General features: G+C 39.9%; 1 protein-coding gene across 3 annotated transcripts; it reads left to right on the plus strand.

Moving 5' to 3' along the window:
- The first annotated feature begins 4,908 nt into the window (after positions 1 to 4,908).
- Positions 4,909 to 23,712, plus strand: SRSF12 (serine and arginine rich splicing factor 12). 3 transcript variants are annotated; one of them, XM_060205481.1, is made up of 5 exons: positions 5,170 to 5,362; positions 17,002 to 17,106; positions 18,394 to 18,497; positions 19,570 to 19,711; positions 20,701 to 23,712. In XM_060205481.1, exons 1-5 carry the CDS (start codon positions 5,298 to 5,300, stop codon positions 21,068 to 21,070), a joined length of 786 nt encoding a protein of 261 aa, XP_060061464.1. In that variant the 5' UTR covers positions 5,170 to 5,297; the 3' UTR covers positions 21,071 to 23,712. The 3 variants fall into 3 exon arrangements, with proteins under 3 accessions (XP_060061466.1, XP_060061464.1, XP_060061465.1); XM_060205482.1 differs by having other exon boundaries at positions 17,002 to 17,096; positions 18,384 to 18,497; XM_060205483.1 differs by lacking the exons at positions 17,002 to 17,106; positions 18,394 to 18,497 and having other exon boundaries at positions 4,909 to 5,362.
- Positions 23,713 to 24,206: the final 494 nt, after the last annotated feature.

The raw sequence follows: 24,206 nt of genomic DNA on the forward strand, positions 1-24,206 counted from the left end.
CAAAGTTTGAAATGGAGGGAAAGTCAGTTTATCAGAAATCCTTCCCAGATACAGCTATATAAACTTTCTAAGAAATAAGTCCATTTGCAACCTCTTAGTCAAAAAGAAAATTCTAGCCTGCCCAGAACAGACCTAGTAGTACAATAAGCACAATTATAAATGTATCATAGTTTCCTCCTCCTTTTGAAAGAAATTGTACAACATAGTATTATTTGTGGTGTACAAGCTAAACAACTGTACACAAAAAGCCATTCCAAATGCCTCTCACAGTATGCCAACTATGCCATATCAGCAAGACAGAAATAAAACAGAGGAAATCCAAGGAATTACAGATTTAGAGAGACTCTCAGGGACAGACTACACAGAGCCTATTATGAAGACTCTCCAAGAAATTAAGCAAGAATTAAAAGCGCATGTTGCTATGGCATTAACATGCATGAGAGAAGAACTTATAACAGAGATCACTAAGAATCTTCAAATCTTGAAAGAAGAACTTCAGTCAGAACTCCAGGGAGTAAAAGACACTCTAACTGCAATCTATGCCCAGGTAAAAGGCTTAGCAAGTAGATCCACACATTCAGAATAAATAATCTCCAACCCAGAAGATGTGGCCAGCCCACTCTTTCAATTCAAAGATGAGGGAGAGGAATGGTTTAGAAAGACTGAAGCAACTCTCTGTGAAATTGCATACTCCATCAAAAGATCGAATATAAGAGTGATAGGTATATCTGAAGAGAAGGACAAGGCCAAAGACCCAGAGCCCACTTTCAGAGCAATTTTAGCTGACAACTTCCCTCATTTAGGAAACAATCAGAACATTCTCATTCAAGAGGCAGAATGATCACCCAGATTTATAAATACAAAAAGACCAACACCAAGGTGCATTATTGTAAAACTATAAAAAGTCAACGACAAGGAAAAAAAATTTCAGGCTGCTAGGGAAAGGAAAGAAGTTACATATAAAGACAAAGCTATAAAACTTTCATCAGATTTCTCTTCACAAATTCTAAGAGGCAAGGAGAGAGTGAAATGACATATTTAAAGTTCTAAAGGAGAGGGAATTCCAGCCACGAATATTGTATCCTGCAAAATTATCCTTCAAATATGAGGGAGAAATAAAGGTTTTCTCAAATATTCAAGAACTAAAGGAATTTGCCACAATCAACCCCATCTTACAAGAACTACTGAACCGAGTCCCACAAGACAGGAGGAAGCAAAGGAATACACATTCCAAACACCAAGCTGCAGATGCTACCATGATGTCAACCTGACTCGCCTGAACAGACAACCTCACCAATGTACCCTGGAACCCCACCTCTCCAGAGCCCTACCCCACTAGGGAAAGATAGGGAAAGGTTGGGAGTATGGATCAATGCCCATGACCATCAGAGAAGCAATTACAGAAAACAGACCTCCCACCTTCTGCACCCCATAATGATCCTGGGTCCATGCTCCCAGAGCGATAAAGAATATGAAAGCTTCCAATGGAGGGGATAGGATATGGAATTCTAGTGATAGGAAATGTATGGAATTTCACCCCTCTTGTTCTATGGTTCTGCTGATATTTTCTATTATTTTTATTTTAAATTTTTTAATTATCTTTATTTATTGGGTACAGACAGCCAGAAATCAAGAGGAAGGGAGGGACAGAGAGGAAGCAAGACAGAGAGACACCTGCCACCTGCATCACTGCTTCACCGCTCGTGAAGTTTTCCCCTGCAGGTGGGGACCGGGACTTGAACCTGGGTCCTGGTGCATTATAACATGTGCGCTCAACCAGGTGTGCCACCACCCGGCCACTACTTTTTATCTTACAAATAAATTAAATTAAAAAAAAGAAAAGAAATAGAGGCAGGACCATAGAAAGAACTGCCAAATATATATATATATATAACAAGAGATAGATAGCTATAGAAATAATAGTCAATTTATATCTGTAACCTTGGGAAAACTTCTGTAGTTTCCAATGGAGGGAACGGTGACACAAAATTTTGGTGGTGGGAATGGTGTGGAATTATACCCATGTTATCTCATAATTTTGTAAATCACTAATATATATATATATATATATATATATATATATATATATATATATATTTGAAGTTAAAAGGCTTCCTACCTACAGGAGGAAGCTTCAAGAATGGTGCTGCTGGCAACCACAAACTGTTTTTTGTTTCTATCTGTTTGGTCTTTATTATTTATTTTTCTCTTCAGTGCCGGAGTTTAGGGTTTCATGCATACACCTCTCCTGCTAAGCTGATTCCCCAGAAGTATTTTATTTTATTCTAAGGGAGATAGAAACAGAGAGAAGGGCTGGGGGAGTAGCATAATGGTTATTCAGAAGACTCTCATGCCTGAGGCTTTGAAGTCTTAGGTTCAATCTCCAGCACCACCATAAGCCAGAGCTCAGCAGTGCTCTGGTGTCACTGTCTTTCTCTGTATTTCTTTCATTAAAATAAAGTAAATAAAATGTTTAAAAAGAAGAAAGGACACAAAGAGAAAGCAAAGCAGTGTTCCACCATCCATAAATTTTTCTTTGTTTCTCTCAGACAGTAAACAGATCAATCCCATTCCTCACACATGCAAGGCAGGCACTCTGCCACTGAGCAACCTCCGGGGACTATTGTATTCATTCAGTATTCATTCATTCACATTTGGTGCCCTGGAGCTATGAACCTGCATGATCCCACTCATTATACACACACACTCTCTCTCTCTCTTTTTTAAGATAGTGAGAGACAAAAAAAGAAAGAGGAGAGATATCTCTGTATCAGTCACGCAGTGTGTGTCCCCATGTATTCAAATTTGGGTCCTCATAAATGGCAAAGTGTGCACTCCCCTGGGTGAACTATCTCTCAGCCTTGTTTTGCTTTAGGTTCCACATATATGTAAGATCATATAGTTTGTCTTTCTCTGACTTAAGAAAAACTTTTAAAGAGAAAAGATGTCAGATGCAAAAATCTCTTAACTATTTTGCTTGTATTTCTCTACTTGCGCTTTGCACCACCTGTGCCTAACCCACTGCGCTACCCCTGGCTCCCAAATACATGTATTTTTATCTAAATATTTTGCATAGAGTCCAGTGAATTTCACAATGTGTCAGGTGACAGGCTTATTAACTCTCACTACCCATCATGTCATGTTTTTCTCTGCAAGATCAGGTACTGAATTGAAAGGCGCCTTCTTCCACAAAGATATACCTAAAGTCCTCCCTTGCCCCAGCCGTACAACCTTACTTGAAAAAATTGTCTTTGGAGATATAACAACATGCGGGGAGATAGCATAATGGTTATGCAAACAGACTCTTTTTCTTTTTTTTCCTCCTTGCTGGGCTCGGTGCCTGCACCATGAATCCACCGCTCCTGGAGGCCATTTTTCCCCCTTTTGTTGCCCTTGTTGTTGTAGCCTCGTTGTGGTTATTATTATTATTACCATTGTTGATGTTCTTAGTTGTTGGATAGAACAGAGAGAAATGGAGAGAGGAGGGGAAGACAGAGAGGGGGAGAGAAAGATACACCTGAAGACCTGCTTCACCGTCTGTGAAGCAACTCTCCTGCAGGTGGGGAGCCAGGGGCTCGAACTGGGATCCTTACGCGGGTCCTTGCGCTTTGCACCACGTGCGCTTAACCCACTGAGCCACCGCCCAACCCCCGCAAACAGACTCTTATGTATGCATGAGGCTACCAAGTCCCAAGTTCTATGCCCCCATCCACACCACCATACACCAGAGCTGAGTAGTACTCTGGTAAAAAAAAAAAAAAAAAAAAAGATAGATAATTATATTAACTACATTGAGATCTGCCTGGGTTATGAGTAGACCCATAGGCCACTGAAAATATCCAAATGTGTGTGATTTCACCCTTCCAGGCCACTTTTCCATTCAGATAGTACCAGGACTTTCTCAGGTGCTTGGCGCCTCTTATGAGGTGCTGGGTCCCTAACCTGGGTCCTATCACTGAGCCACCTCCCTGGTACAACTTTATTTTCAGGAAGAAAGATAGCACAAAAAATTGTTCCACCCTCCGTGGAGTCCCACTGCTGTTGCCCTTGGGGGCTCCCAAGTTGTGTGGTGATGGAACCCAGGGCTGTGTAGGAAGTAAATAAGCCAGTATACCAGCTGACCTCCGCCTTGGCCCCAGGAATACAACATCCAGGCGGTGGGTGGGGGGGGGGGGGAATCATTCAAATTTGTCAAATTGCCTCTGCATTGCACTTTCTCTTTTTCAAAATATTATTTTTACTTATTTATTTATTGGATAGAGTAATGAGGAAACAGGAGAGAGACAGAGAGACACCTGCAGCTCTGCTTCACCTCTCGTGAAACTTTCTGCCTGAAACTAGGGGCTTGAACTCGGGTTCTTGCGCATTGTACCATGTGAGCTTAACTAGGTGCGCCACCACCCTGACCCTCGTTCGCATTTTCTCTGATTGCTTATTCACTTGTTCCTTCCATCACTGTATGATAGCTCCTTCTCTCTAGAAGGTTAACTGCTAGGAGGGAGGCTTAAGACGTGGCAGGGTAGGTGCGTAGCTGCATCACACACAGAACAGTGCACAGCAGTGAATGAATACCCTCACAGTTGAACGTTATGCAGGGAGCAAGCAAAGGAGAATCAAAACACTGAACACACACACACACACACACTCGTGTGAGACCCCACAGTTTGAAAGCTTGACAAGGATAAGAACTAACAGAGCTGCAGGCGGAATGTAGGCGGCAGCCGGGGGCCTCGGAGCAGCTGGACACCGCCTTCAACTCCGCCCAACACTTTCAGCCGCCGCCCTCTCCAGCCCCCCGCCCCTCGGAGCCTCGCTCACGCTGCACTCTCTCTGATCCCGGCCGCCCCCTTGGGATCCGCAGAGCCCAGATAAGACCTGGAGTCAGGCCTCGATCGAAGCCCCCTTCCCAGAGTCCTTAGGACTCCCGTGTCCCCGCGCCCCTTCACGGGATTCCCTCAAAGCCAGGTCCCAGACCACCCCCGATTCCGCCGGGACCCCAGACCCCGCGGCATCCCGGGCCTAGACCCCCAGGCCTCGAGCCGCGAGCCGCCAGCGACGCCCCCGTGGACCCCGGGCCCCGACGCACGCCAGCTCCGCCCCCGCGCGGCCCTGCTCGCGCAGCGCCCCTCGGCGCCCGCCTCTGCGGCTGCGCGCTGGCGGGCCGGGGCCGGGGCCGGGGCCGAGGGGAGGGGGTCGTACCTGGGGCCGGCGGAGCTGCTGTGGCGGCAGCGGCGGCATTCAGAGGCCGAGCGGGCCCGGCGGCGCGGGCAGAGCCAGACGGAACGGAGGCCGCGGTCATGTCTCGCTACACGAGGCCCCCCAACACCTCCCTGTTCGTCAGGAACGTCGCGGACGCCACCAGGTGAGTGGCGGCCGCCGCAGGTTGGGGCGCGGGGGAGGGGCGGGGTAACGGCCACGTCGAGGACGGGGCCGCGGCCTGAGGGGCCGCCAGGCGCCTCTCCGCCTCCGGGGCCGCTTTCCGCGGCGGCATCCTTCCCGGGGGCGGTGCGAGCTCTTGGGCTGCTCGGGGCCCGGTGGGGAGGCTCCGACCAGCGTCCGGTGGGTGTGAGGGGCGGCCCGCGGCGCCGAGCTCAGGGGGTGCTCAGTCCCGGCTCGCGCCCCTCGCGGCCTCCCCGCCTCTGGCCCGAGCGCTCCCGCCCGGAGGACGCCCGCGTTTCTGCCCCTTTGTCGCGGCGTCCGGACGGAGGCGCGCGCCTCATCTCCGAGATGAATGGTCGTCGGGGGTGCGGGGAGCCGCCGTGCACACGGTGCGGGCCGGGCCTTCGCCTCCCCTTCCCTGTGTGCGGCCGCGCCCAGGTGCTGCCGAGCAGCCGCCTCCCCGCGTTTCCGCGGTGTACACAGGGTGACTCCAGCGGGCGCCGCGTCGGCCATCCCTTCAAGTCCTGGGCGCGCTTCTGAGCAGGCCCCGCCGCTGTGGCGAGTTGCAAGAACTCCCCACCGCCACCCGCATTGAGCCTCTCCAGGCTCGGTGTCTGAACTGAAGGAGTGACTTCATCCAGACAGAGGCCAGGAAAAAATAATGGGTTGGGGTAGAGTCGCCTTAGGTAGATATTTCCATTTAACTGACCCCCCCCCCAGTATTTCTGGGGATGCAATATTGTTTGATTTTACATAAGGGAGAGGTGAAGTGAAGATCAGGAGTTGTGGTGGGGTCCTTCACAGCTTAAAATGTATTTGGGGCCCTCAACTCCAGAGCTAAAGTGAATTGCGGTTGAGAGCAGACCTTGGAAGTGTTTCTCTATCTGATTCCTTGCAGGCACATGTGCCGGAACTATGCAGTGGGTAGCTAACTAGTATCAGAAGGACTCCTGTGTCGGCATTTTGAGAGCAGTGTGTCCTTGCCTTGCAAAGGAAACATGCATCATTTATGTAGTGTAGGTAGGAAACACACAAAATTCCCACAGACTACTTGTATCCTTTGGGACAAAATGGATGGAACTGGAGGTGATTGTATTAAGTGAAGTAAGAGGTGAAAGACAACTACTGGATGATTTCACTAACTTGTGGGATATATATAGATAACGGAATTAAGCAAACTTGTAAAATGAAATAGTAACCGAATTGTCTTTTAAAGACTTTTTGCTTATTAATGATAGAAGTAGAGCATCAATCTAGCATATGTGATACGTGGGCTCAAATACCAAGCTTTATGCTTGTAAATTTGGTGCTCTTGGCACTGTACCACTTCCCTTGCCCCAAATTATTTCTTAGCATTGGTGGTGCACGTATGCACTCACACACACGTAAGTGTGAGACGATGCTCCTGAAGATTTAGACTTTTTATACCAGTGTTAAATCAGTGTAATTAAACAAGTAAACAGCAACAAAGAAAACCAGACTACTTGAATAGCGGGTATCAAGCCTCTCAAGTGTAGGAATTCTAGTGACCGCAGGGACCAGTCAGGTTAATTAATACATTAAGGGAGGTTGTCAGGTTTGAAGGCATAACTGGACTGTAGCAGATGACACAGAGCATGTCTCTTCTAGAGGGGACAACAGCTGCTTCTAAACTCCCACTAACTGCTCTGCTGATACTTGGAATTGTTACAGCTTATTTTCTTTAAAAAGAAACCAGAAATATGTATGTATAAACTCAGTTTCAAAATGTTGGCATTTATTAAGTTGAATTAGGGTGAAATCTCCACATTTACAGTTTTAAAAGCTGTAAAATATTGCCACTTAGAAGCTTCAGAACATTTTAATGGTTAAGTGTGCAGGCCAAATAAAATAATCTGCACATGACACATTTCCTTTGATCTAAATCTACCATTGAATAGTGAAGATTGAAGCTTACTGATTTCCTTTTCTATTTTTCACTACTTTTTAGCACTGCCGCTAGGGGGCACTCAAATCTATTGATACAAGATTTGTATTAGAGTTATTGTCACTAACCTTGGCTGAATCTTGACTTTGCGCTAGGTGCTGTACTCAAAACTTTGCATACATTATTAAAATTTCATAATATTGAAGTAATGTATGCCACTTTTAAGTTTCATTTTACAGATAAGAAACAGGCTTAAACAGATTAAATATGTCGAGTGAGCTAGAAGTGTTAGGAAAGTAGAATCATCACGTGTACTTTGAATTACTTTTTCTATCCAAGAGGGCATACCATATAAGTTCACTAATAATATGAATTAGTTTTAAACAGTTAATAAGGTTATAAAAATTGTAGGAGTAAACAGTAAAAGCAAATAGCATAAAATTGCATATGCAGTATAATTTAGACCATATATATGTGTGTGTGTGTGTGTGTGTGTGTGTGTGTGTGTGTATGTTTTACTTTTCCAGGCGAGCTATTTCAGATACAAATAAACAGGGGAAGAGGAAAAACAAAACTCTATAATAAAGATAAGTCTTAAAGAAATACATTTTCATTTTTCCAGTTGAGTTGTTCTCAGATTTTATTTAATAAGTTTAACAAAATGAAATTTTATTTAAAATACTTCTTAGGAACCAGGGAAATGGCTCATCACTAGTTCATATGCCTTTCATGTGTGAGGCCCTAGGTTCCCTTCCCCAGAACTTAATGAAAAATTAAAAATAAAAAAAAAATTGAAGTGATCCTTTTAAAACATGTACCATAAAGTATTCAATATTATGCCTTAGTGTAATATTTGTTTAGGACTGAAATTGAGCATAAAAACAGAAATATTTAAAACATTTTATTATTATTTGTCTTGTTTCTTTTTACTGATGAATTATGATAGGGGTTGGGAAGGAAATTTTAATATCTTTGCTTTTCCACTGTATGGATGAGTAATTTTTAATGTCAGACATAGTTTCATTTTATTTTATTTATTTATTCCCTTTTGTTGCCCTTGTTTTATTGTTGTAGTTTTATTTTATTTTTTGATATTTATTTTTATTTTGGATACAGACAGAAATTGGAAGAGTAGGGGGAGACAAGAGGGAGGAAAAGGGGGAGAGAGAGTGAGGAAGAAAGATACAAACTTGTAACACTGCTTCACCATTTGTGCAGCTTCCCCCCAACCTTGTAGTCAGGGCTAGGGGCTTGAACCTATGTCTTTACATATTGTGACATGTGTGCTCTGCCAGGTACACCACCACCTGGCCCCCAGACATAGTTTTCCAATGGAGCAAAGTAATATCTAAATCTCAAATAGAACTTTCCCTTTTAAATTTTTGTTCATTTTGTTGTTGCAAGGGATTCACCTCTCTGGGCTGACTTTTTCCAGGTAGAATCAGAGAGAAAAGGAAAAAAGCTTCAGCACTGAATCTTCCCCCAATGCCATCAGGGCCTGATATGAACCTAGGCAGCACACACTATATTTTGCTGGATCAATTTTTTTGCCTTAAAAAACAAAAACTATGGGAATGGGTGGCTAGCCTTGATCTTAGGCACATACACAAAACTGAAAACAGACTAAAATGATAGAGTGGGACCAAAGAAGTAACTCTTTTGGTAGGACTGTGCCTTGCTGTGCACACAGCCCAGGTTTGGGGCCCAGGATAGCACATGGAAAAGCCACTGCCCTCACTGAAGCCCCCCCCCATCTCTTGTCTCTCTGAAAAAGTCATCCCAGAGAGGTAAAATTGTGCATATGTGCAACACCCTGGTGGAGACAGACACACACACACACACACACACACACACACACACACACACACACACACACCAAGACAATGTGGTATGGGCCTAAAGACAGACAAGTCGATCAATAGAAGAGGATAGAGTCCATAAATAACCCACATTTAAGAGTCAATTGATTTTTGAGAAAGGCATCAAAACAACCCAGTGGAGAAAGGAATGTTGTTGTTTTTTTTCTCAGCAAATGATGCAGTAACAGTTGGATATCCATATAAACAAAGAAGGTGGGGGGACCCTGCAATCTCTACCTTACATCACAATTAGAGTTGAATCAGTGATCAAAAAGTAAAGGATGGGGTTGGAGAGACAGCACAATGGTTATGCAAAGAGTCTTTCATGCATGCCTGAGACACCAAAGGTCCCAGGTTCAATCTCCATCAACACTATAAGCCAGAGCTGAGTAATAAATACTCTGATATATACCATAGCACATGAAAAAAAAATAAACTTTTAAAATATTTTCTGTTACAGGTTTATATATTTCACAAGAAAGACTGAGAACCAGAGTATCTATCCACTCTGGCATATGCTATGCTAGGGTTCAGACTTGGGGCACCACACTTTTACGTCCAGAACTCTGCTATTGTACCACTTTCATGAAAGAAAAAGAAACCAGAACACAGAGAAACCTTATGAATGTAAACTATGAAGTAAAGCATTCATGGAGTCTTTCTCTTCAGTTACATGATAGGACTCACAGTGGAGAGAAAGAAACCTCATGAATGTAAACAATGTAGTCAAACATTCATTTAAGTCAATGTTCTTTGGATACATGAAAGATCTCACAGTGGAGAGAAACCAAGTGAAAGTAAACAGCAAAACATTGATTGAAGTCATTCATTTTTGTCAAAATGAAATAACTCACAATGGAGAGAAATTTGATAAATGTAAGCAGTGTTGAAACCATTCTGTTATTCTGGTCCTCTCTGTGGACATGAAAGGATTCACAGTGAATCAAAACCCCAAGAAAGTCATAAACATTTCAGATGTTCCACTAACTTTCAAGCACATGAAAATATTTGCAATGGATATATGTAAGTAAATATATCTAGATAATTGTAGGGATCACAGTTCATGATAAAAGTGAACGCATACCTCTGAATATTCTATAAATGTAAGGAATATGAGTAAATACTTTGATTCTTTATCATAAATTCTAATATATGAAAAAATCCACTTGGTACTGAGAACTTCCTGATGTCAACAATGCTTTGATGTATTCAGTTCGATAACACATTTTTACATATGAAATCACTGGCATTAGAAAAACAGTTTTTGTGGTCTGGGAGGTGGCGCGCAGTGGATAAAGCATCAGACTCTCAAGCATTAGGTCCTGAGTTCAATCCCCAGCAGCACATGTACCAGAGTGATGTCTGGCTCTTTCTCCTCCTATGTTTCTCATTAATAAATAAATAAATAAAATCTTTAAAAAAAAATAAAGTGTAGACACTCTAGACTGAATTTACAAACTACTAGTAAGGAACTTGTACTGGAGAGACCAGTGAATGTAAAACAGTGGAATAACACTGGATGCTATAATATGTGGATCTTTATTTTCTTTTTGCATAAATTGTATCTGTCTAGTTCAAAAAAAAAAAGAAAGAAAGAAACCAGAACACTACCAAGGTCTAGCATATGAAGGTACCAGGAATTAAACATGGGACCTCAAGCATGCAATCAGCCATGTTATCTCTTCCTGGCCATAAAACTAAAACTTTTTTTTAAGCTTCCCAAATTATGTATTTATCTATTTGAAAACTGAAACTTTTTTTAAGCTTCCCAAATTCTACGTATTTATCTACTTGTTTACTAATGGATAGAAACAGATAGTAATTGAGAGAGGTGGGGGAGATAGGGAGATATACAGACACCTGCAGTTCTATTTTACCATTTGTGAAGCTTTCCCCTTGCAGATGGGGACCAGGGGCTTGGAACCTGAGTCCTTGTGCACTGTGATGTGTGCACTTATCTAGGAACACCACCACCTGACCCCCAAACTAAAACTTTTGAAATTAAACACAGAATAGCTTCCCGACTTGAGGATAGGCAGAGATTCCAATAGGACAAAAAGTTATTTTTTCTCACCTAGGCTTAGCTACCTGCATGATGACCACTCCTGGAGAACTTTTTTTTTCCTTCCTCCTTTATTTTTCCAAGAAGAGACAAAGACAAAGCACTGTTCTATCACTAGTAAAGCTTCCCCTTTGCATGTTTCTCCCATGTGGTGACCAAGGGCTTGAACCCAAGCCCTCATGCATAGTAAACTTTGTATTTTATTGGTTTGAGAGATTTCCTGGCTCCATAAACAAAATTTCTGTTCTTTAAAAAAAAGTGCCATTGTGGGAGTCGGGCTGTAGCGCAGCGGGTTAAGCGCAGGTGGTGCAAAGCACAAGGACCAGCATAAGGATCCCGGTTTGAGCCCCCGGCTCCCCATCTGCAGGGGAGTCGCTTCACAGGCGGTGAAGCAGGTCTGCAGGTGTCTATCTTTCTCTCCTCCTCTCTGTCTTCCCCTCCTCTCTCCATTTCTCTCTGTCCTATCCAACAACAACAATAATAATAACTACAACAATAAAAACAAGGGCAACAAAAGGGAATAAATAAATAATAAAATTAATTTAAAAAAATGCCATTGTAGGGGGGCGTGCACTGGGTTAAGCACACATAATGTGAAGGGCAAGGATCCTGGTTTGAGACCCTGGCTTCCCACCTGCAGGGGGGTCGCAAGCAATGAAGCAGGTCTGCAGGTGTCTGTCTTTCTCTCCCTGTCTTCCCCTCCTCTCAGTTTCTCTCTCCTATCCAACAACAGCAGCAGTGATGACAACAATGGAAAAAAGATGGCCACCGAGAGCAGTGGATTCCTTGTGCAGGCACCAAGCCCCAATGATAACCCTGGAGGCAAAAAAAAAAATGCCATTGCAATCAGAGAGATAGATGCCTCAGTGGGCAGAGCACAGAGCTTGCATACATAAGGTTCCCTTTTGATCCCAGCACTACATATGACAGAGCAGTGCTCTAATGTCTTTCATAAAATAAATGTAAAAAATACAAAATGTCAGGGCTGGGTAGTAGCTCATTGGGTTGAATGCACATATTACAGTGCAAGGATCCAGGTTCAAGCCCCTGGCTTTTCCATACAGAGAGGATGCTTCATAAGTGGTGGAACCAGTCTTGCAAGTGAGCTTCTCTCATTCTTCTCTCTCAGTTTCTCTGTCTCTATCCAAAAGAAAATGAATAAAATATTTTAAAAAATACAAATGGCAAATCAAGTAAGGCTGCAAGAATATAAATGTTCAAAATACACCTGACAAGACTTTTCTCAGAATATATAAAGAACTTTTGTGACTCTAATAAAAGAACAGCTATATCTCACAAAGAAAAATAATGACCAGTTAGCAAATGAAAAAATGCCCACCACCACAATTTGTCAATAGGGAAATTCAAATTAAAGCTACAGTAAGATTCCACTTAATACCCACTTGGTTGGCTAAAATTAAAAAAGGGACAGTAGCAAGTGTTGACAGAGATTGCCAAGGCTGTTAAAAAATTCACACAAAACTGGATTATATCAGTTATTTTACAAAACTACTTGGCAATTTCATAATAAAACATAAAATCTCTTTAATCCAGAAATTCTACTCCTCTAACACAAAATAAATGACATAAATGTGAAAAGATACTGCACCTTACTGATGATTAGTAAGTTAAAATTGAAATAGTACCAGTTAATTTTTATATACTGAAGTATGTCAATTTAAGAGATGTATATTAAAGAATGGAGCAGTAGGAATTTTCATGCATGTTTTGAGGAATAGAAAGTTTTGGTCACTTTGGAGAACATGCAGTTTAATCCATGAATTGTCATCTGTCTCCCTATATTATATGTATATGTATGTATGTATGTATGTGTGTATATATATATATATGTGTGTGTGTGTGTGTATATATATATATATGTTTAGTGGAAGAGAGACAGAAAGACCAGCACTGCTCACTCTAGCTTATGATAGTGCTGGGAACTCAGAGCAGCAGGCATGAGAGTCTTCTGAATAACCGTTATGCTATCTCTTCAGCCTAAATTTACAACATGTGAAAGAAACATCTTATAAATTAATTCACAGAAAAATGAATAAATAAGATGTGTCTTAACTCATAGTATTGCTAGTAGAGTTAAAGTGAGTGAACTAGTTTTACATGGAGAAATATGAAGGGAGGGGAAGACGGTGTAAAATTTACACAGTTGGTCTGAATGCTGTTTATGTAAAAATCGGCATATGTAAAGTATATTTATGGTAACTAAAAAGTGGCTCAAGGTGGGGGGTCAGGCGGTAGCGCAGCAGGTTAAGCGCACATGGTGCGAAGCACAAGGACCTACGTAAGAATCCTGGTTTGAGCCCCTGGCTCCCCACCTGCAGGGGGTTAGCTTTACAAGCTGTGAAGCAGGTCTGCAGGTGCCTGTCTTTCTGTTTCTCTCTCTCTGTCTCTGTGTCTCTCTCTCTCTGTCTCTGTCCTATCCAGCAACAACAGCAGCAAGTACAACAAAAATGGGAAAATTGGCCTCCAGGAGCATAGGCACTGCACCCCAGTGATAACCCTGGAGGCAAAAAAAAAAATGCTGAACATCAGTAATTGTTTCTTAGGGTAGATGGTTGTAATGGCTTATTTCTTAAAAATACTAATGATTATGGCAAATGGGGCATAAGTCTTGTTGGTAGATCTTAGGTATTTTTGTTCTTTATGTTTTTCTGGATGTCTAAATAAATCACACCAAAAAAAATTAAAAATAATTGAAAGCAAAATAACAGCTAGTAAGAGAGGAACCAGAAACAATGGGATTCAGTTTGAGATTTGCTTCTTCAGTCTGCTGTCACCTTTAGCTTCCCAGGCTCCAAGCCTCAGATACTCATTGCTCCTTCCCTTTATTTTTCTGTCCAGCATCTTTTTCCCTATCAGACACTCATATTTTGTTGTTGGACTTGATTACCTCAGCAGACATTCATTTCAATTCTAGCTTTGCTGCTGGCTGTGTGTGCCTTTGAGCAAGGTAGCTCCTCTCACTCTGTCTCCTTGGCAACAGTCTCAGACTCCTTGGTAACAACAATGTGTTGTTCTTCACTCATTAATACAGGCTTTTTTTTTTTTTTTTTTTTTGCCAGAGCACTTCTCAGCTCTGTCTTATGGTGGGTTGGGGGATTGAACTTGGGACTTTGGAGCCTCACGCATGAGAGTCTGTCATTATGCTATCTACCCCTGCCTCATTAATACAGTTGGTACATATTGAGCAGGTACTATCATGCAGCTATGCTAGATACTGAAATACAATGGTGAAGACACTTTCTCATTTTTTAATATTTAATTAGTGATTTAATAATGGTTTACAGGAGGACTATTTCCTCATCACACACACCACCAAAGCCTCCTCTTCAAAAAGACACCAGCTTTAGATATTCAACTGAGTTTTAGAATTACCTGTGAGACCCATAAAGATACTAATTAGGGCAGGGAGTAATGTGTCAGACTGGAATGCCTTTTTTTTAAATATCCTTTCACACATAATTCCAATATTCAAAAGTAGTTGAGAATCTTTACCCCATAATTATGGGAACAGGAATTGTGTTTGTCTGCACCATGTTTCCAGGGCCTGATACATACATAGTAGGTGGTCAGTGAATGTTTGTTGACTGGAAAGATGAGAGACAAAGACACGATTTCTACCCCCCCCCCCAAGCTAATAATCTGTCAAGGAAGGTATACAGCCATGTTATAATAAGTATTAAAAAAATTGCCACCAGGGATACCACTGAGACTCAGTGCCTACATGATTTACTGTTGCAGTTTATTTATGGATAGAAGGTGAGAGGCGGGGAGACAGAAGCATCTGCAGCACAGTTCCACCACTGCAAAGCTTCTCCCCTGTAGGTGGGAACTGGAGATTTGAACCCAGATTCTTGTGCATATGCATGTACTCTACCTGGTGAACTACCATCCAGTCCCTTAAAGAAAAATGTAAAGACAAATGTATGTTAAAATATGACTGCTCTGTCTGACATATGGTGGGTGATAAAGTTGAATCTTTACTGACATCTAAATATATGTCTCTAGCATAAATCATTGACTTGTATTCTTGTGAGTTAGGTTAATGTGATTTGTTGGCTAGGGAGATAGGATCAGCAGTTGCACCCAAAGTTGTATGCCTGAGATCCCAGGTTCAATCCTCAGCACTGCCATTTGTGGGACCAGGAAGATAGCTCACCTGGAAGGGTGCCAGCTTTGCTACTGATATTTGCATAACTAGAGTTCAGGCCTCCATACAGAGAAGGTGCTGTGATAACAGGAAATTTTTTTTTTTTTAAACAGGATTTTTTTTTTTAAATATTTATTTTATTTATTTATTCCCTTTTGTTGCCCTTGTTGTTTTTTATTGTTGTAGTTATTATTATTGTTGTCGTTGTTGGACAGGACAGAGAGAAATGGAGAGAGGAGGGGAAGACAAAGAGGAGGAGAGAAAGATAGACACCTGCAGACCTGCTTCACCGCTTGTGAAGCGACTCCCCTGCAGGTGGGGAGCCGGGGTTCGAACCGGGATCCTTATGCCGGTCCTTGTGCTTTGCGCCACCTGCGCTTAACCCGCTGCACTACAGCCCGACTCCCAATAACAGGAAATTGTTTGCTGTGGTGTATCTCCCTCTTCTTTCTATCTGAAAATGTTAGCCTGGTACAGTGAAGTTCTGGCGATGACATAAAAATACAGTACAGCTTTTCTAAATATGAAAAGTTTTCTCTTGTTACTCTCCTCCCTCTTCACTCTCAGCTCTCTTGTCTAGCTATCTAATTTTTATAACTGATGCCATCTTTTGTTCATTTGCCCAATCTTGAAGCTTTGTGGCTATCTTTAAAGTTTTTATTTCCTGCTATGTTCTGAAGCACTCTTATGAGGCCGGCTTTGTGTTAAAGATCACTGTGAGGTAGTGGGTATAATAATTCAGAACATAGACACACAGACAAGTGTTAGACTCTGGAGTTTGATTCCAGTTATTACTTACTGGCTTGGTGACTTTAGATTAGTTCATCTGTCCATGTCCTTATCTGTAAACAACCATAGAATGGTTATGAGAATGAAATCTTATGATAAACAGTGACTGATATATAAACTGCACTATAACCATTAGCTATTAGTAGAAATTATTTTTCCAATTAAGCTGTAGCATGTGCACTTAACCAGGTACACCACCACTCGGCCCCTCAGTTAAGCTGTAATTATTAAGACAGCATGTTAGGTATTTCTTTAGTAGTTATCCCAGTAGAAGATGCATAGGTAGCTCAAGAATACTTGTCAGATTTGAGGCTATAGTATATAATTATTTCGGTTCATGCTTAATTATAAAACATGTTTTCCTATAAAGTCTAAGAATACTTTTCTTATTTAGAATTTAATTGTTGCTATTGGAAAACACAGTTAACCCAGACATAAAATTGTATTAAGACAAGTAAACATGTTTCTAGCAAAATAGTTCATTAGAACTCTGTATTAACACTTGAAAACTCCTGTAATGGGAATCACTTTCAAAGGTGAATAGACTGGGTCAGTGTTTTGCCAAACTTACAAATTAATAGTCACCTAGAATGCTTATGAAAATATGCATCTCAAGCCCATAAGTCTATTATGTCTTGAACCAGAACCTCTAAGAGTGAGGCCTGCAATTTTTTTTCCTTCCTCTCTAAACTCAGAGTAGTTCTTATGAGAGACAATTTGAGATGATCCTGGTCTAGATAATGTTCTTTCTTTTTAAAAGTATCAACTGGATTTCTATAGGCAAAATATTGTAATCCAGCCATTCATATTTCTTTGCCTTATTTCTAAAATACTTCAGGCCTGAGGACTTGCGCCGTGAGTTTGGTCGGTATGGCCCTATAGTAGACGTTTACATTCCACTTGACTTCTACACCCGCCGCCCGAGAGGATTTGCTTATGTTCAATATCCTTTATTTTATTGTGTGCATGTGAATATACTGCATACATGTGTGTATACATTTTTATATATATTCAGCAGTGTATGAGATTAATATTTCCTAATTAAATGTGTTTATTTCTTTATCAGAAAATCTAAAGCAGTCCACAGTAGCTGGCAAGCGCCCCCCAGTTTTAATCAACCTGTAAGCTAGAATCCAAGCATAAACCGTGCAGGCGAGACAAAAGCCACCTAAAGTTCAAGCATCAAGGAGTAAAGAGGGAGGGTGGACACAGATATAAAGACCTGGAAGAGGGGAAGTCTTAATCAAGCAAAAGACAATGCCAACACCAGGTTGAGACTTCGGCTTTCCTACATTTACTCAGAGTTCCAGAGTCAAAGCCAAGTCTGATTTTGTTGGTTCTACGTCTCTTATAAAGTCCATCTTGCAAGCCTTAAAGAGTAAAGGTCAAGGTTCAAGATCAAGTGACATTGAGGTAATTGCCAAAGTCTCATTTTGTATTGTATTTCTTGAGCTGTTTGTTTTTTATTTAAGAAAAAAAAATTAGTGAACAACCTCCTAAAATACAGGTATTCATTTTATCTAACTATTTCCGTTACAGCTAGGTTTAATGTATAATTTACATAGATAAGGGAGTTTAGTGGATTTTTCGAGCCACATATGTAATTCCAGATATTCAGAGTGCCTTATGTTTCTTTTATAATTATAGACCAAGTAGTAAAAAGATAAGGTATTTTAAAGTATAGGTTTAAGGTAAATATGATTACTTTTGAAAGACTAAATCATATTTTAAAATATGTCTTAACTACAGTGTATAGTTTTGATTATGTTATTTTTTCTAAATGGCATAATAAAAAGTCTTTTAATGAAAAAATAGTTTTAAGTTCAGAATAGAGGCTTCTGCATGCTGATTTTTTTCAGTGGCAAATCAATCTAATTAGTCTTTTACTTGAAAAAGGGGGTGAGTCCTAAACAATATTTTATACTAGCTGTCAGACTTACTTTTTTTTATAATGTGTTTAAATTATACGTGCATGTTACACTAATGTATACAAGTACACATACATAGTTTACATTTGCTTCTGTTCTTTTTCTTTTTAGATTCACTCTGAATCATAATGGGACATTTGTTTTCATAATACAAGTGAACATTTTTCTGAGTATTCATATAACATTGGAGATGTGAGCTTAATAAGTGACTTACTTTTCCTGTTTCATGTTACATGTAAATAATTCATTAAAAATATTTTACTTGGTATCTGATATTCAAAGTGTCCTTAACAGCTAGTCATATTTGAAGATGTTCGAGATGCTGAAGATGCTCTTTATAACCTCAATAGAAAGTGGGTATGTGGCCGCCAAATTGAAATACAGTTTGCACAAGGTGATCGCAAAAGTAAGTGTGATTAAACATTAGTTCTTCCTTACACAACAGAGTAAGTTTCAGCAATGACAGGTTGTTTGAATTTAAAGTTCTATGTGAGAGTAATGTTGTAAAATGGGAAATATTATGGTTTCTTTGTGTGTGGGGGGAGAAAACTTAGTTCTTTCCTACTGTGAATTTCCTTCCTGTGTGTCTCCATTACTTTCACACAGAACATTTCACTTATGGCGACTAAATATGTAGAGGCTTTCCTGTACATCAAACAATTCTCTCTGACATCAATGGGATGTCCTACAATTTTAATCCAATTCTGACACTATCTGCCCATAGATAGTATCAGATTCCATAGGTTAAGGTCTCAGTCCCATATAATACTACCTCTCCTTCCACCCTCACATTCATTCAAATGCCAGTCACAAGTCACTAGTGTTACTGACCAACCAGCTATTGATGGAAGGTTCCAAGGACTGCCTACTTGGATTTAAATAATTCTCTCTTCTCTGCCCTGTCTCCCTTCTCTCCGCCCCCTAGACACCAGGGTTATTACTACTGGGGCTCAGTGCTTGCATGACAATTCTACTGTATTTGGCAGCTTTCCTGTGTGTGCATGCGTCTGTGTGTGGGGATGAATAGGGACACACACACCTTTTCCACATACAGAGGAAAGGGGCCAGTGGGAGAGATACCTGCAGCACTGGTCCACTGCTCATGAAGCTTCCCTCCTGCAGGTACTTGTGTGATTTACTAGGTGCAACATTTTCCAGAGTGACTCACATAGAAACACTTTTTTTTTTTTGCCACCATGTTTATTGCAGAGGCTTAGTACCTACACAACTCCACCACTTCCATCAGCCCTTTCTTCATTCCATTCTTTTTGATAGAGGGTGAGAGATAGAGAAGAGTGACACCATAGCACCATTTCACCAATCATGCACATGCAATGCTAGGTATAAAACTAGGGAACCTTATACTTGAGAATCTAGTGCCTTATCCACTGTGCCACCTACCCCTCCCACACTATTTGAATGATTGTTAATTGAGGTTTTCTGGTGATAAATTGCTATTCTTGTACTTCATATTTTAGCACCAGGCCAAATGAAATCAAAAGAACGTCACCCTTGTTCTCCAAGTGAACATAGGAGATCAAGAAGCCCCAGCCAGAGGAGAACTCGAAGTAGAAGTTCTTCATGGGGAAGAAATAGGAGACGGTCTGATAGCCTTAAAGAGTAAGTACAAAATACAAGAGAATTGAAAATTTCTTTTTCTACTTTTTTTTTTTTTTTTTTACACCAGAGCACAACTCAGCTCTGGCTTATGACGGTACAGAGGATTGAATCTGGAACTTTGGAGCCTCAGGCATGAGAGTTTCTTTGCATAACTATTATGCTATCTACCTCTGCCCTTTTTCTACTTTTTTAGAAAATATTTTTAAGGGTTTTTTTTTTTTTCACCTTTTTAAAATCTTTATATATTTGATAGAGACAACCAGAAATTGAGAAGAATGGGGAGACAGAGAGACACCTGCAGCACTGCTTCACCACTTTTGAAGCTTTCCCCCTGCAGATGGGGACTAGGGGCTCAAACCTGTGTCCTTCTGCACTGTAACATGTGCACTCAACCAGGTGCGTCACTACCTGGCCCCAGAAAATATTTTAGAGCTTTTAAAATTTTGGTTAATTTTGTACAGTATAGACAAAGAACAAACTTTTTTAGAAAGTTTTTCTCTGTTTATAATGTCTTGCTATTTAACTTGGGTTTATTCTGCCCCACCCAGCGTTTTGCTCATGTTTTCTTACATAATGTTCACTGCCTGAAAAAAAAAAAAAAAAGAAAGAAAACTTACTACTTACATTTGAATCAAAAGCACAAGTGATGGGGCAGTGGTGCACCTGGTTGAGCGCACATGTTACAATGTGCAAGGACCCAGGTTCAAGCCCATGGTCCCCACCTGCAGGGGGAAAGCTTTGCGAGTGGTGAAGTAGTGTTGCAAGTGTCTCTCTTCCTCTGTATCTCCCCCTTCCCTCTCAATTTCTGGCTGTCTCTGTCAAGTAAAAATAATAATAATTAAAAAAGATGTTAAAATAAAATTATTTCTTTTAGCTAATCCTATAAAAAACATAGCTAATGTTATGTAAAATATTTGTTTCTGAAAATGTTGTTTTCTGCCATACTATTTTGTGTGAAATATACACTCTAATATTGTGGATGTTTGCAGGTCTCGGCACAGACGATTTTCTTATAGCCAGTCTAAATCTCGTTCTAAATCTCTACCACGGCGATCTACCTCAGCAAGGCAATCAAGAACACCAAGACGGAATTCTGGTTCTAGAGGACGGTCAAGGTCCAAGTCTGTACAAAAAAGGTCCAAGTCAGTAGGAAAATCACAATCAAGTTCACCTCAAAAACAGACTGGCTCAGGAACAAAATCAAGATCACATGGAAGACATTCTGACTCTATAGTAAGATCCCCATGTAAATCTCCCAAAGGCTATACCAATTCTGAAATGAAAGCACAAACAACAAAACATTCTCATTTTCGATCACATTCCAGATCTCGGAGTTATCGACATAAAAACAGTTGGTGAACAGCAACAACAGAGCACTATGTAGTCTTTATTATAAGTTATTAAACTTCTCATTATGTTAAAATAAAAGTTCTTTAAGGCTTATAGAAAATGTGAATTGGTACTAGCTACTTTGGGAATGTACAAAAAATAAAATTGTTCTAGCTTTGGATTAATAAAGACTTGGTCTCAGTTTTAAGGGTCCACACCACAAATTATGATGTGTCAAATGTAACAGTTGATATTTTTTGTCTACATTGTGGCAGAAGGGTACTTTTAAAGGAAATGGGTAAACTGGAACTAATTTAGAAAATCTTGAATACTTGGATATTGTGTGAGAAATATGAATACATTTTACAAAATTATTTTTTACTTTAAGGCACTTTCATGTAAAAATATAATTATGACTGTGTAATTATATAGACTGAACTTAAACCACTTGACAACTTACATCTTTTCTGTCTAAATGTGGGCTAATTTCTTGTTGGTACTAGCTCATAGTACCAAAATTTGACATTCCTAAGGGTAGAATTTACATAGAAATCATGCATTCAAGAGATAGTCTCACCTGAGCTCAAAAAGGTTTTATTTTTATTGAATGAAACCGTATATCAATAAGCTTACATTAGGTCGCAGTCTGTACCATATTCACTTCAGAAATACCAATATCAGTAGAGATTTTGAATGAATCTTAATTCTTAAGAAATTGTATACAACACAATCCAAAAATACCCATATTAAGCCTTACACATATTTGAACAGTGGTACATTTGTATAAAAATCATTTTATAACATGATTTCTACATATACCTACTTTTCATCTACTGCTTAATTTTTCCTCCTGATACTTTAAATTGCATAGAATACGTTGTTATTTTTGAAAGAGTACCTTGTACTAAAAAACTCAAGACTGCATTCACAAAACACTCTGCTTTAATCAGATTAAACAGCTCCCCCCTTTTTTAAAACCAAATATCTTGATACTTACTGCCTTTGTAGTTAAAAGAATTTCTTTTAAAACATGTTTATAGTTTGTTTTTCAGAGGATTTTGGTAGTGTTTGTGGTAAAATTTTAAACGATTATTACAGGGAATATATTTATAGAACCCAACTTGTGTACCTTGTTGAATTATATTAAAAACGAAACATTCTCAGCTCATACATCTGATATTTGTATCTAGAGTGCTTAAGAGAAAACAATCCTACATTTTCTGTCATACAGGAGTTAGTGTTGTTTCTACTTGTTTTTTAATACAAATTCCATTTTTATTTGCATTTTAATCCTATATCTAAAAGAACCTTACCAAATAATTTATGTGCTGGTAATATTGGGACAAGTACCATAAATTCCTGTGTACTGTACTTTCTGGATAGATTTTTCTCTAACCATAGCAAGACATTTCAAATATACAACTGTTGCGTGTTCAGCTATAATAAGAATTAGTTATAGGGAGTTGGACGGTAGCGCAGTGGGTTAAGCACAGGTGGTGCAAAGTGCAAGGACCAGCATAAGGATCCTGGTTCAAGCCCCCAGCTCCCCACCTGCAAGGGAGTCACTTCACAAGTGGTGAAGCAGGTCTGCAGGTATCTTTTTCTCTCTCTCCCCCTCTGTCTTCCCCTCATCTCTCCATTTCTCTCTGTTCTATCCAACAACGAAGACAAGAAAACTATAACAATAAAACAAGGGCAACAAAAAGGGAATAAATAGTTATAATATTATGTAGCACTCTCAGAAATTAAAAAAATAGTCCAAAGAGATAGCAAGTCAAATTTTACTAACTATATTTTCTAGTACATATTTGGGTTTGCACACAGGTATGCTGTCATTCTATATACTAACTAGAAATTGATTGTAATGCCCACTTAATATTAGTAAAATGTTAGCAAGACACTTTCTGAACAAGTTTAATCCTTTGATTTGCCTCTGATTTGATTTCCCATTGTAATCCTTAGGATATGTAGGAGAATTATGTTTTAATGGAAAAACAACAGTAATTCAGACTCTTGAGCATTTACTTAACACGGGGCACTGTTAAGTTTTATGTTATTATCTGGATGATCATGACAAGTTTATATTAGACACAGGTGACATTCTGTGTGAGGAAAGTGAGATGCAGAGAGGGTAAATGACAGGTATGGGGAGTGAAACCATATGACTTTGCTTCATATACCCATATTTTTTTTACAAAGAGAACGTGGGACCAGGGGGTGGCATGCCTGGTAAAGCACAGGTTACAGTTCTCAAGGACCCTGGGTCAAGCTGCTGGATCTCGCATGCAGTGAGGAAGCTTCACAATTGGTGAAGCAGCGCTACATGTGTCTCTTTCCCCCTCTCATCTCCTCCTTTACTCTCAATTTCTCTGTATCCAAAAGAAATAAAATTTTAAAAGCCTTTAACAGATAAATAATATTTTAGAGGAAAAGCAGAGATAATTATTTTAGAGGAAAGGCAGAGATAAAATTAAGGAAAAATTATTATAGGTCTTAATGAAAATGAGATCTATGGCTGAGTGGGAATTGGTTGATACTTGTGCTGGTACCCTCGAAAATTTGTCTTCTAGTTATATCTGTATTCTAGGGTTCACTTTTGTTATTGAATTATAGAACCAGATGAGAGGAAATAAAGTAAGATTGTCAGTAAATAAAGCAAGTGTTTTAGGTAATTGTGATCATTTTCTTTATAATAGTAATATGTTTTACTCAGGTACTTCCCAAATTTAGTATACCTCTTTTTCAGGATCATAATAGACAATATCAAGGAAAATAAAGATGGTCACTATAATTGCTTGTTTTGTTTCTCACCATGAACAGTACACATTATCTTAAAGCAGCTGATATTTTGTAGAGAGGATTTTGCTGAATTTTTATTTTGGTTCCTAGGATGTATCTTGTGCTGCTAAACTATTTTTAAATATGAATCATTAATTTCATCACTGTAATGTTTACTTAAGGTAGGTTTTTCTTGACATTGTATTTTTGTATTCTTGACAAATAATTTCTGCATTTATTCTAATCCCACCACAAGAGGTAAAATTAGTCAAAATTCAATAGAACACATTTAACTGGTTTTATAGAGCTAGAGAGATACCTTATGGGTAGGGTGTGTGCCCAGGTTCCAGCCCTCACACCACATGGCTCTGTCATGACACTGCTATGG

This window comes from Erinaceus europaeus, chromosome 13 (genome assembly GCF_950295315.1).
Source record: "Erinaceus europaeus chromosome 13, mEriEur2.1, whole genome shotgun sequence".
Taxonomy (NCBI): domain Eukaryota; kingdom Metazoa; phylum Chordata; class Mammalia; order Eulipotyphla; family Erinaceidae; genus Erinaceus; species Erinaceus europaeus.

Excerpts from the sequence above, each read along its gene's own strand:
- SRSF12 (XM_060205481.1), top strand. The coding sequence starts at position 5,298 with ATGTCTCGCTACACGAGGCCCCCCAACACCTCCCTGTTCGTCAGGAAC. Across the intron at positions 5,363-17,001 it reads AACGTCGCGGACGCCACCAG|GCCTGAGGACTTGCGCCGTG; the intron begins GTGAGTGGCGGC and ends AAAATACTTCAG. Across the intron at positions 18,498-19,569 it reads TGCACAAGGTGATCGCAAAA|CACCAGGCCAAATGAAATCA; the intron begins GTAAGTGTGATT and ends TTCATATTTTAG.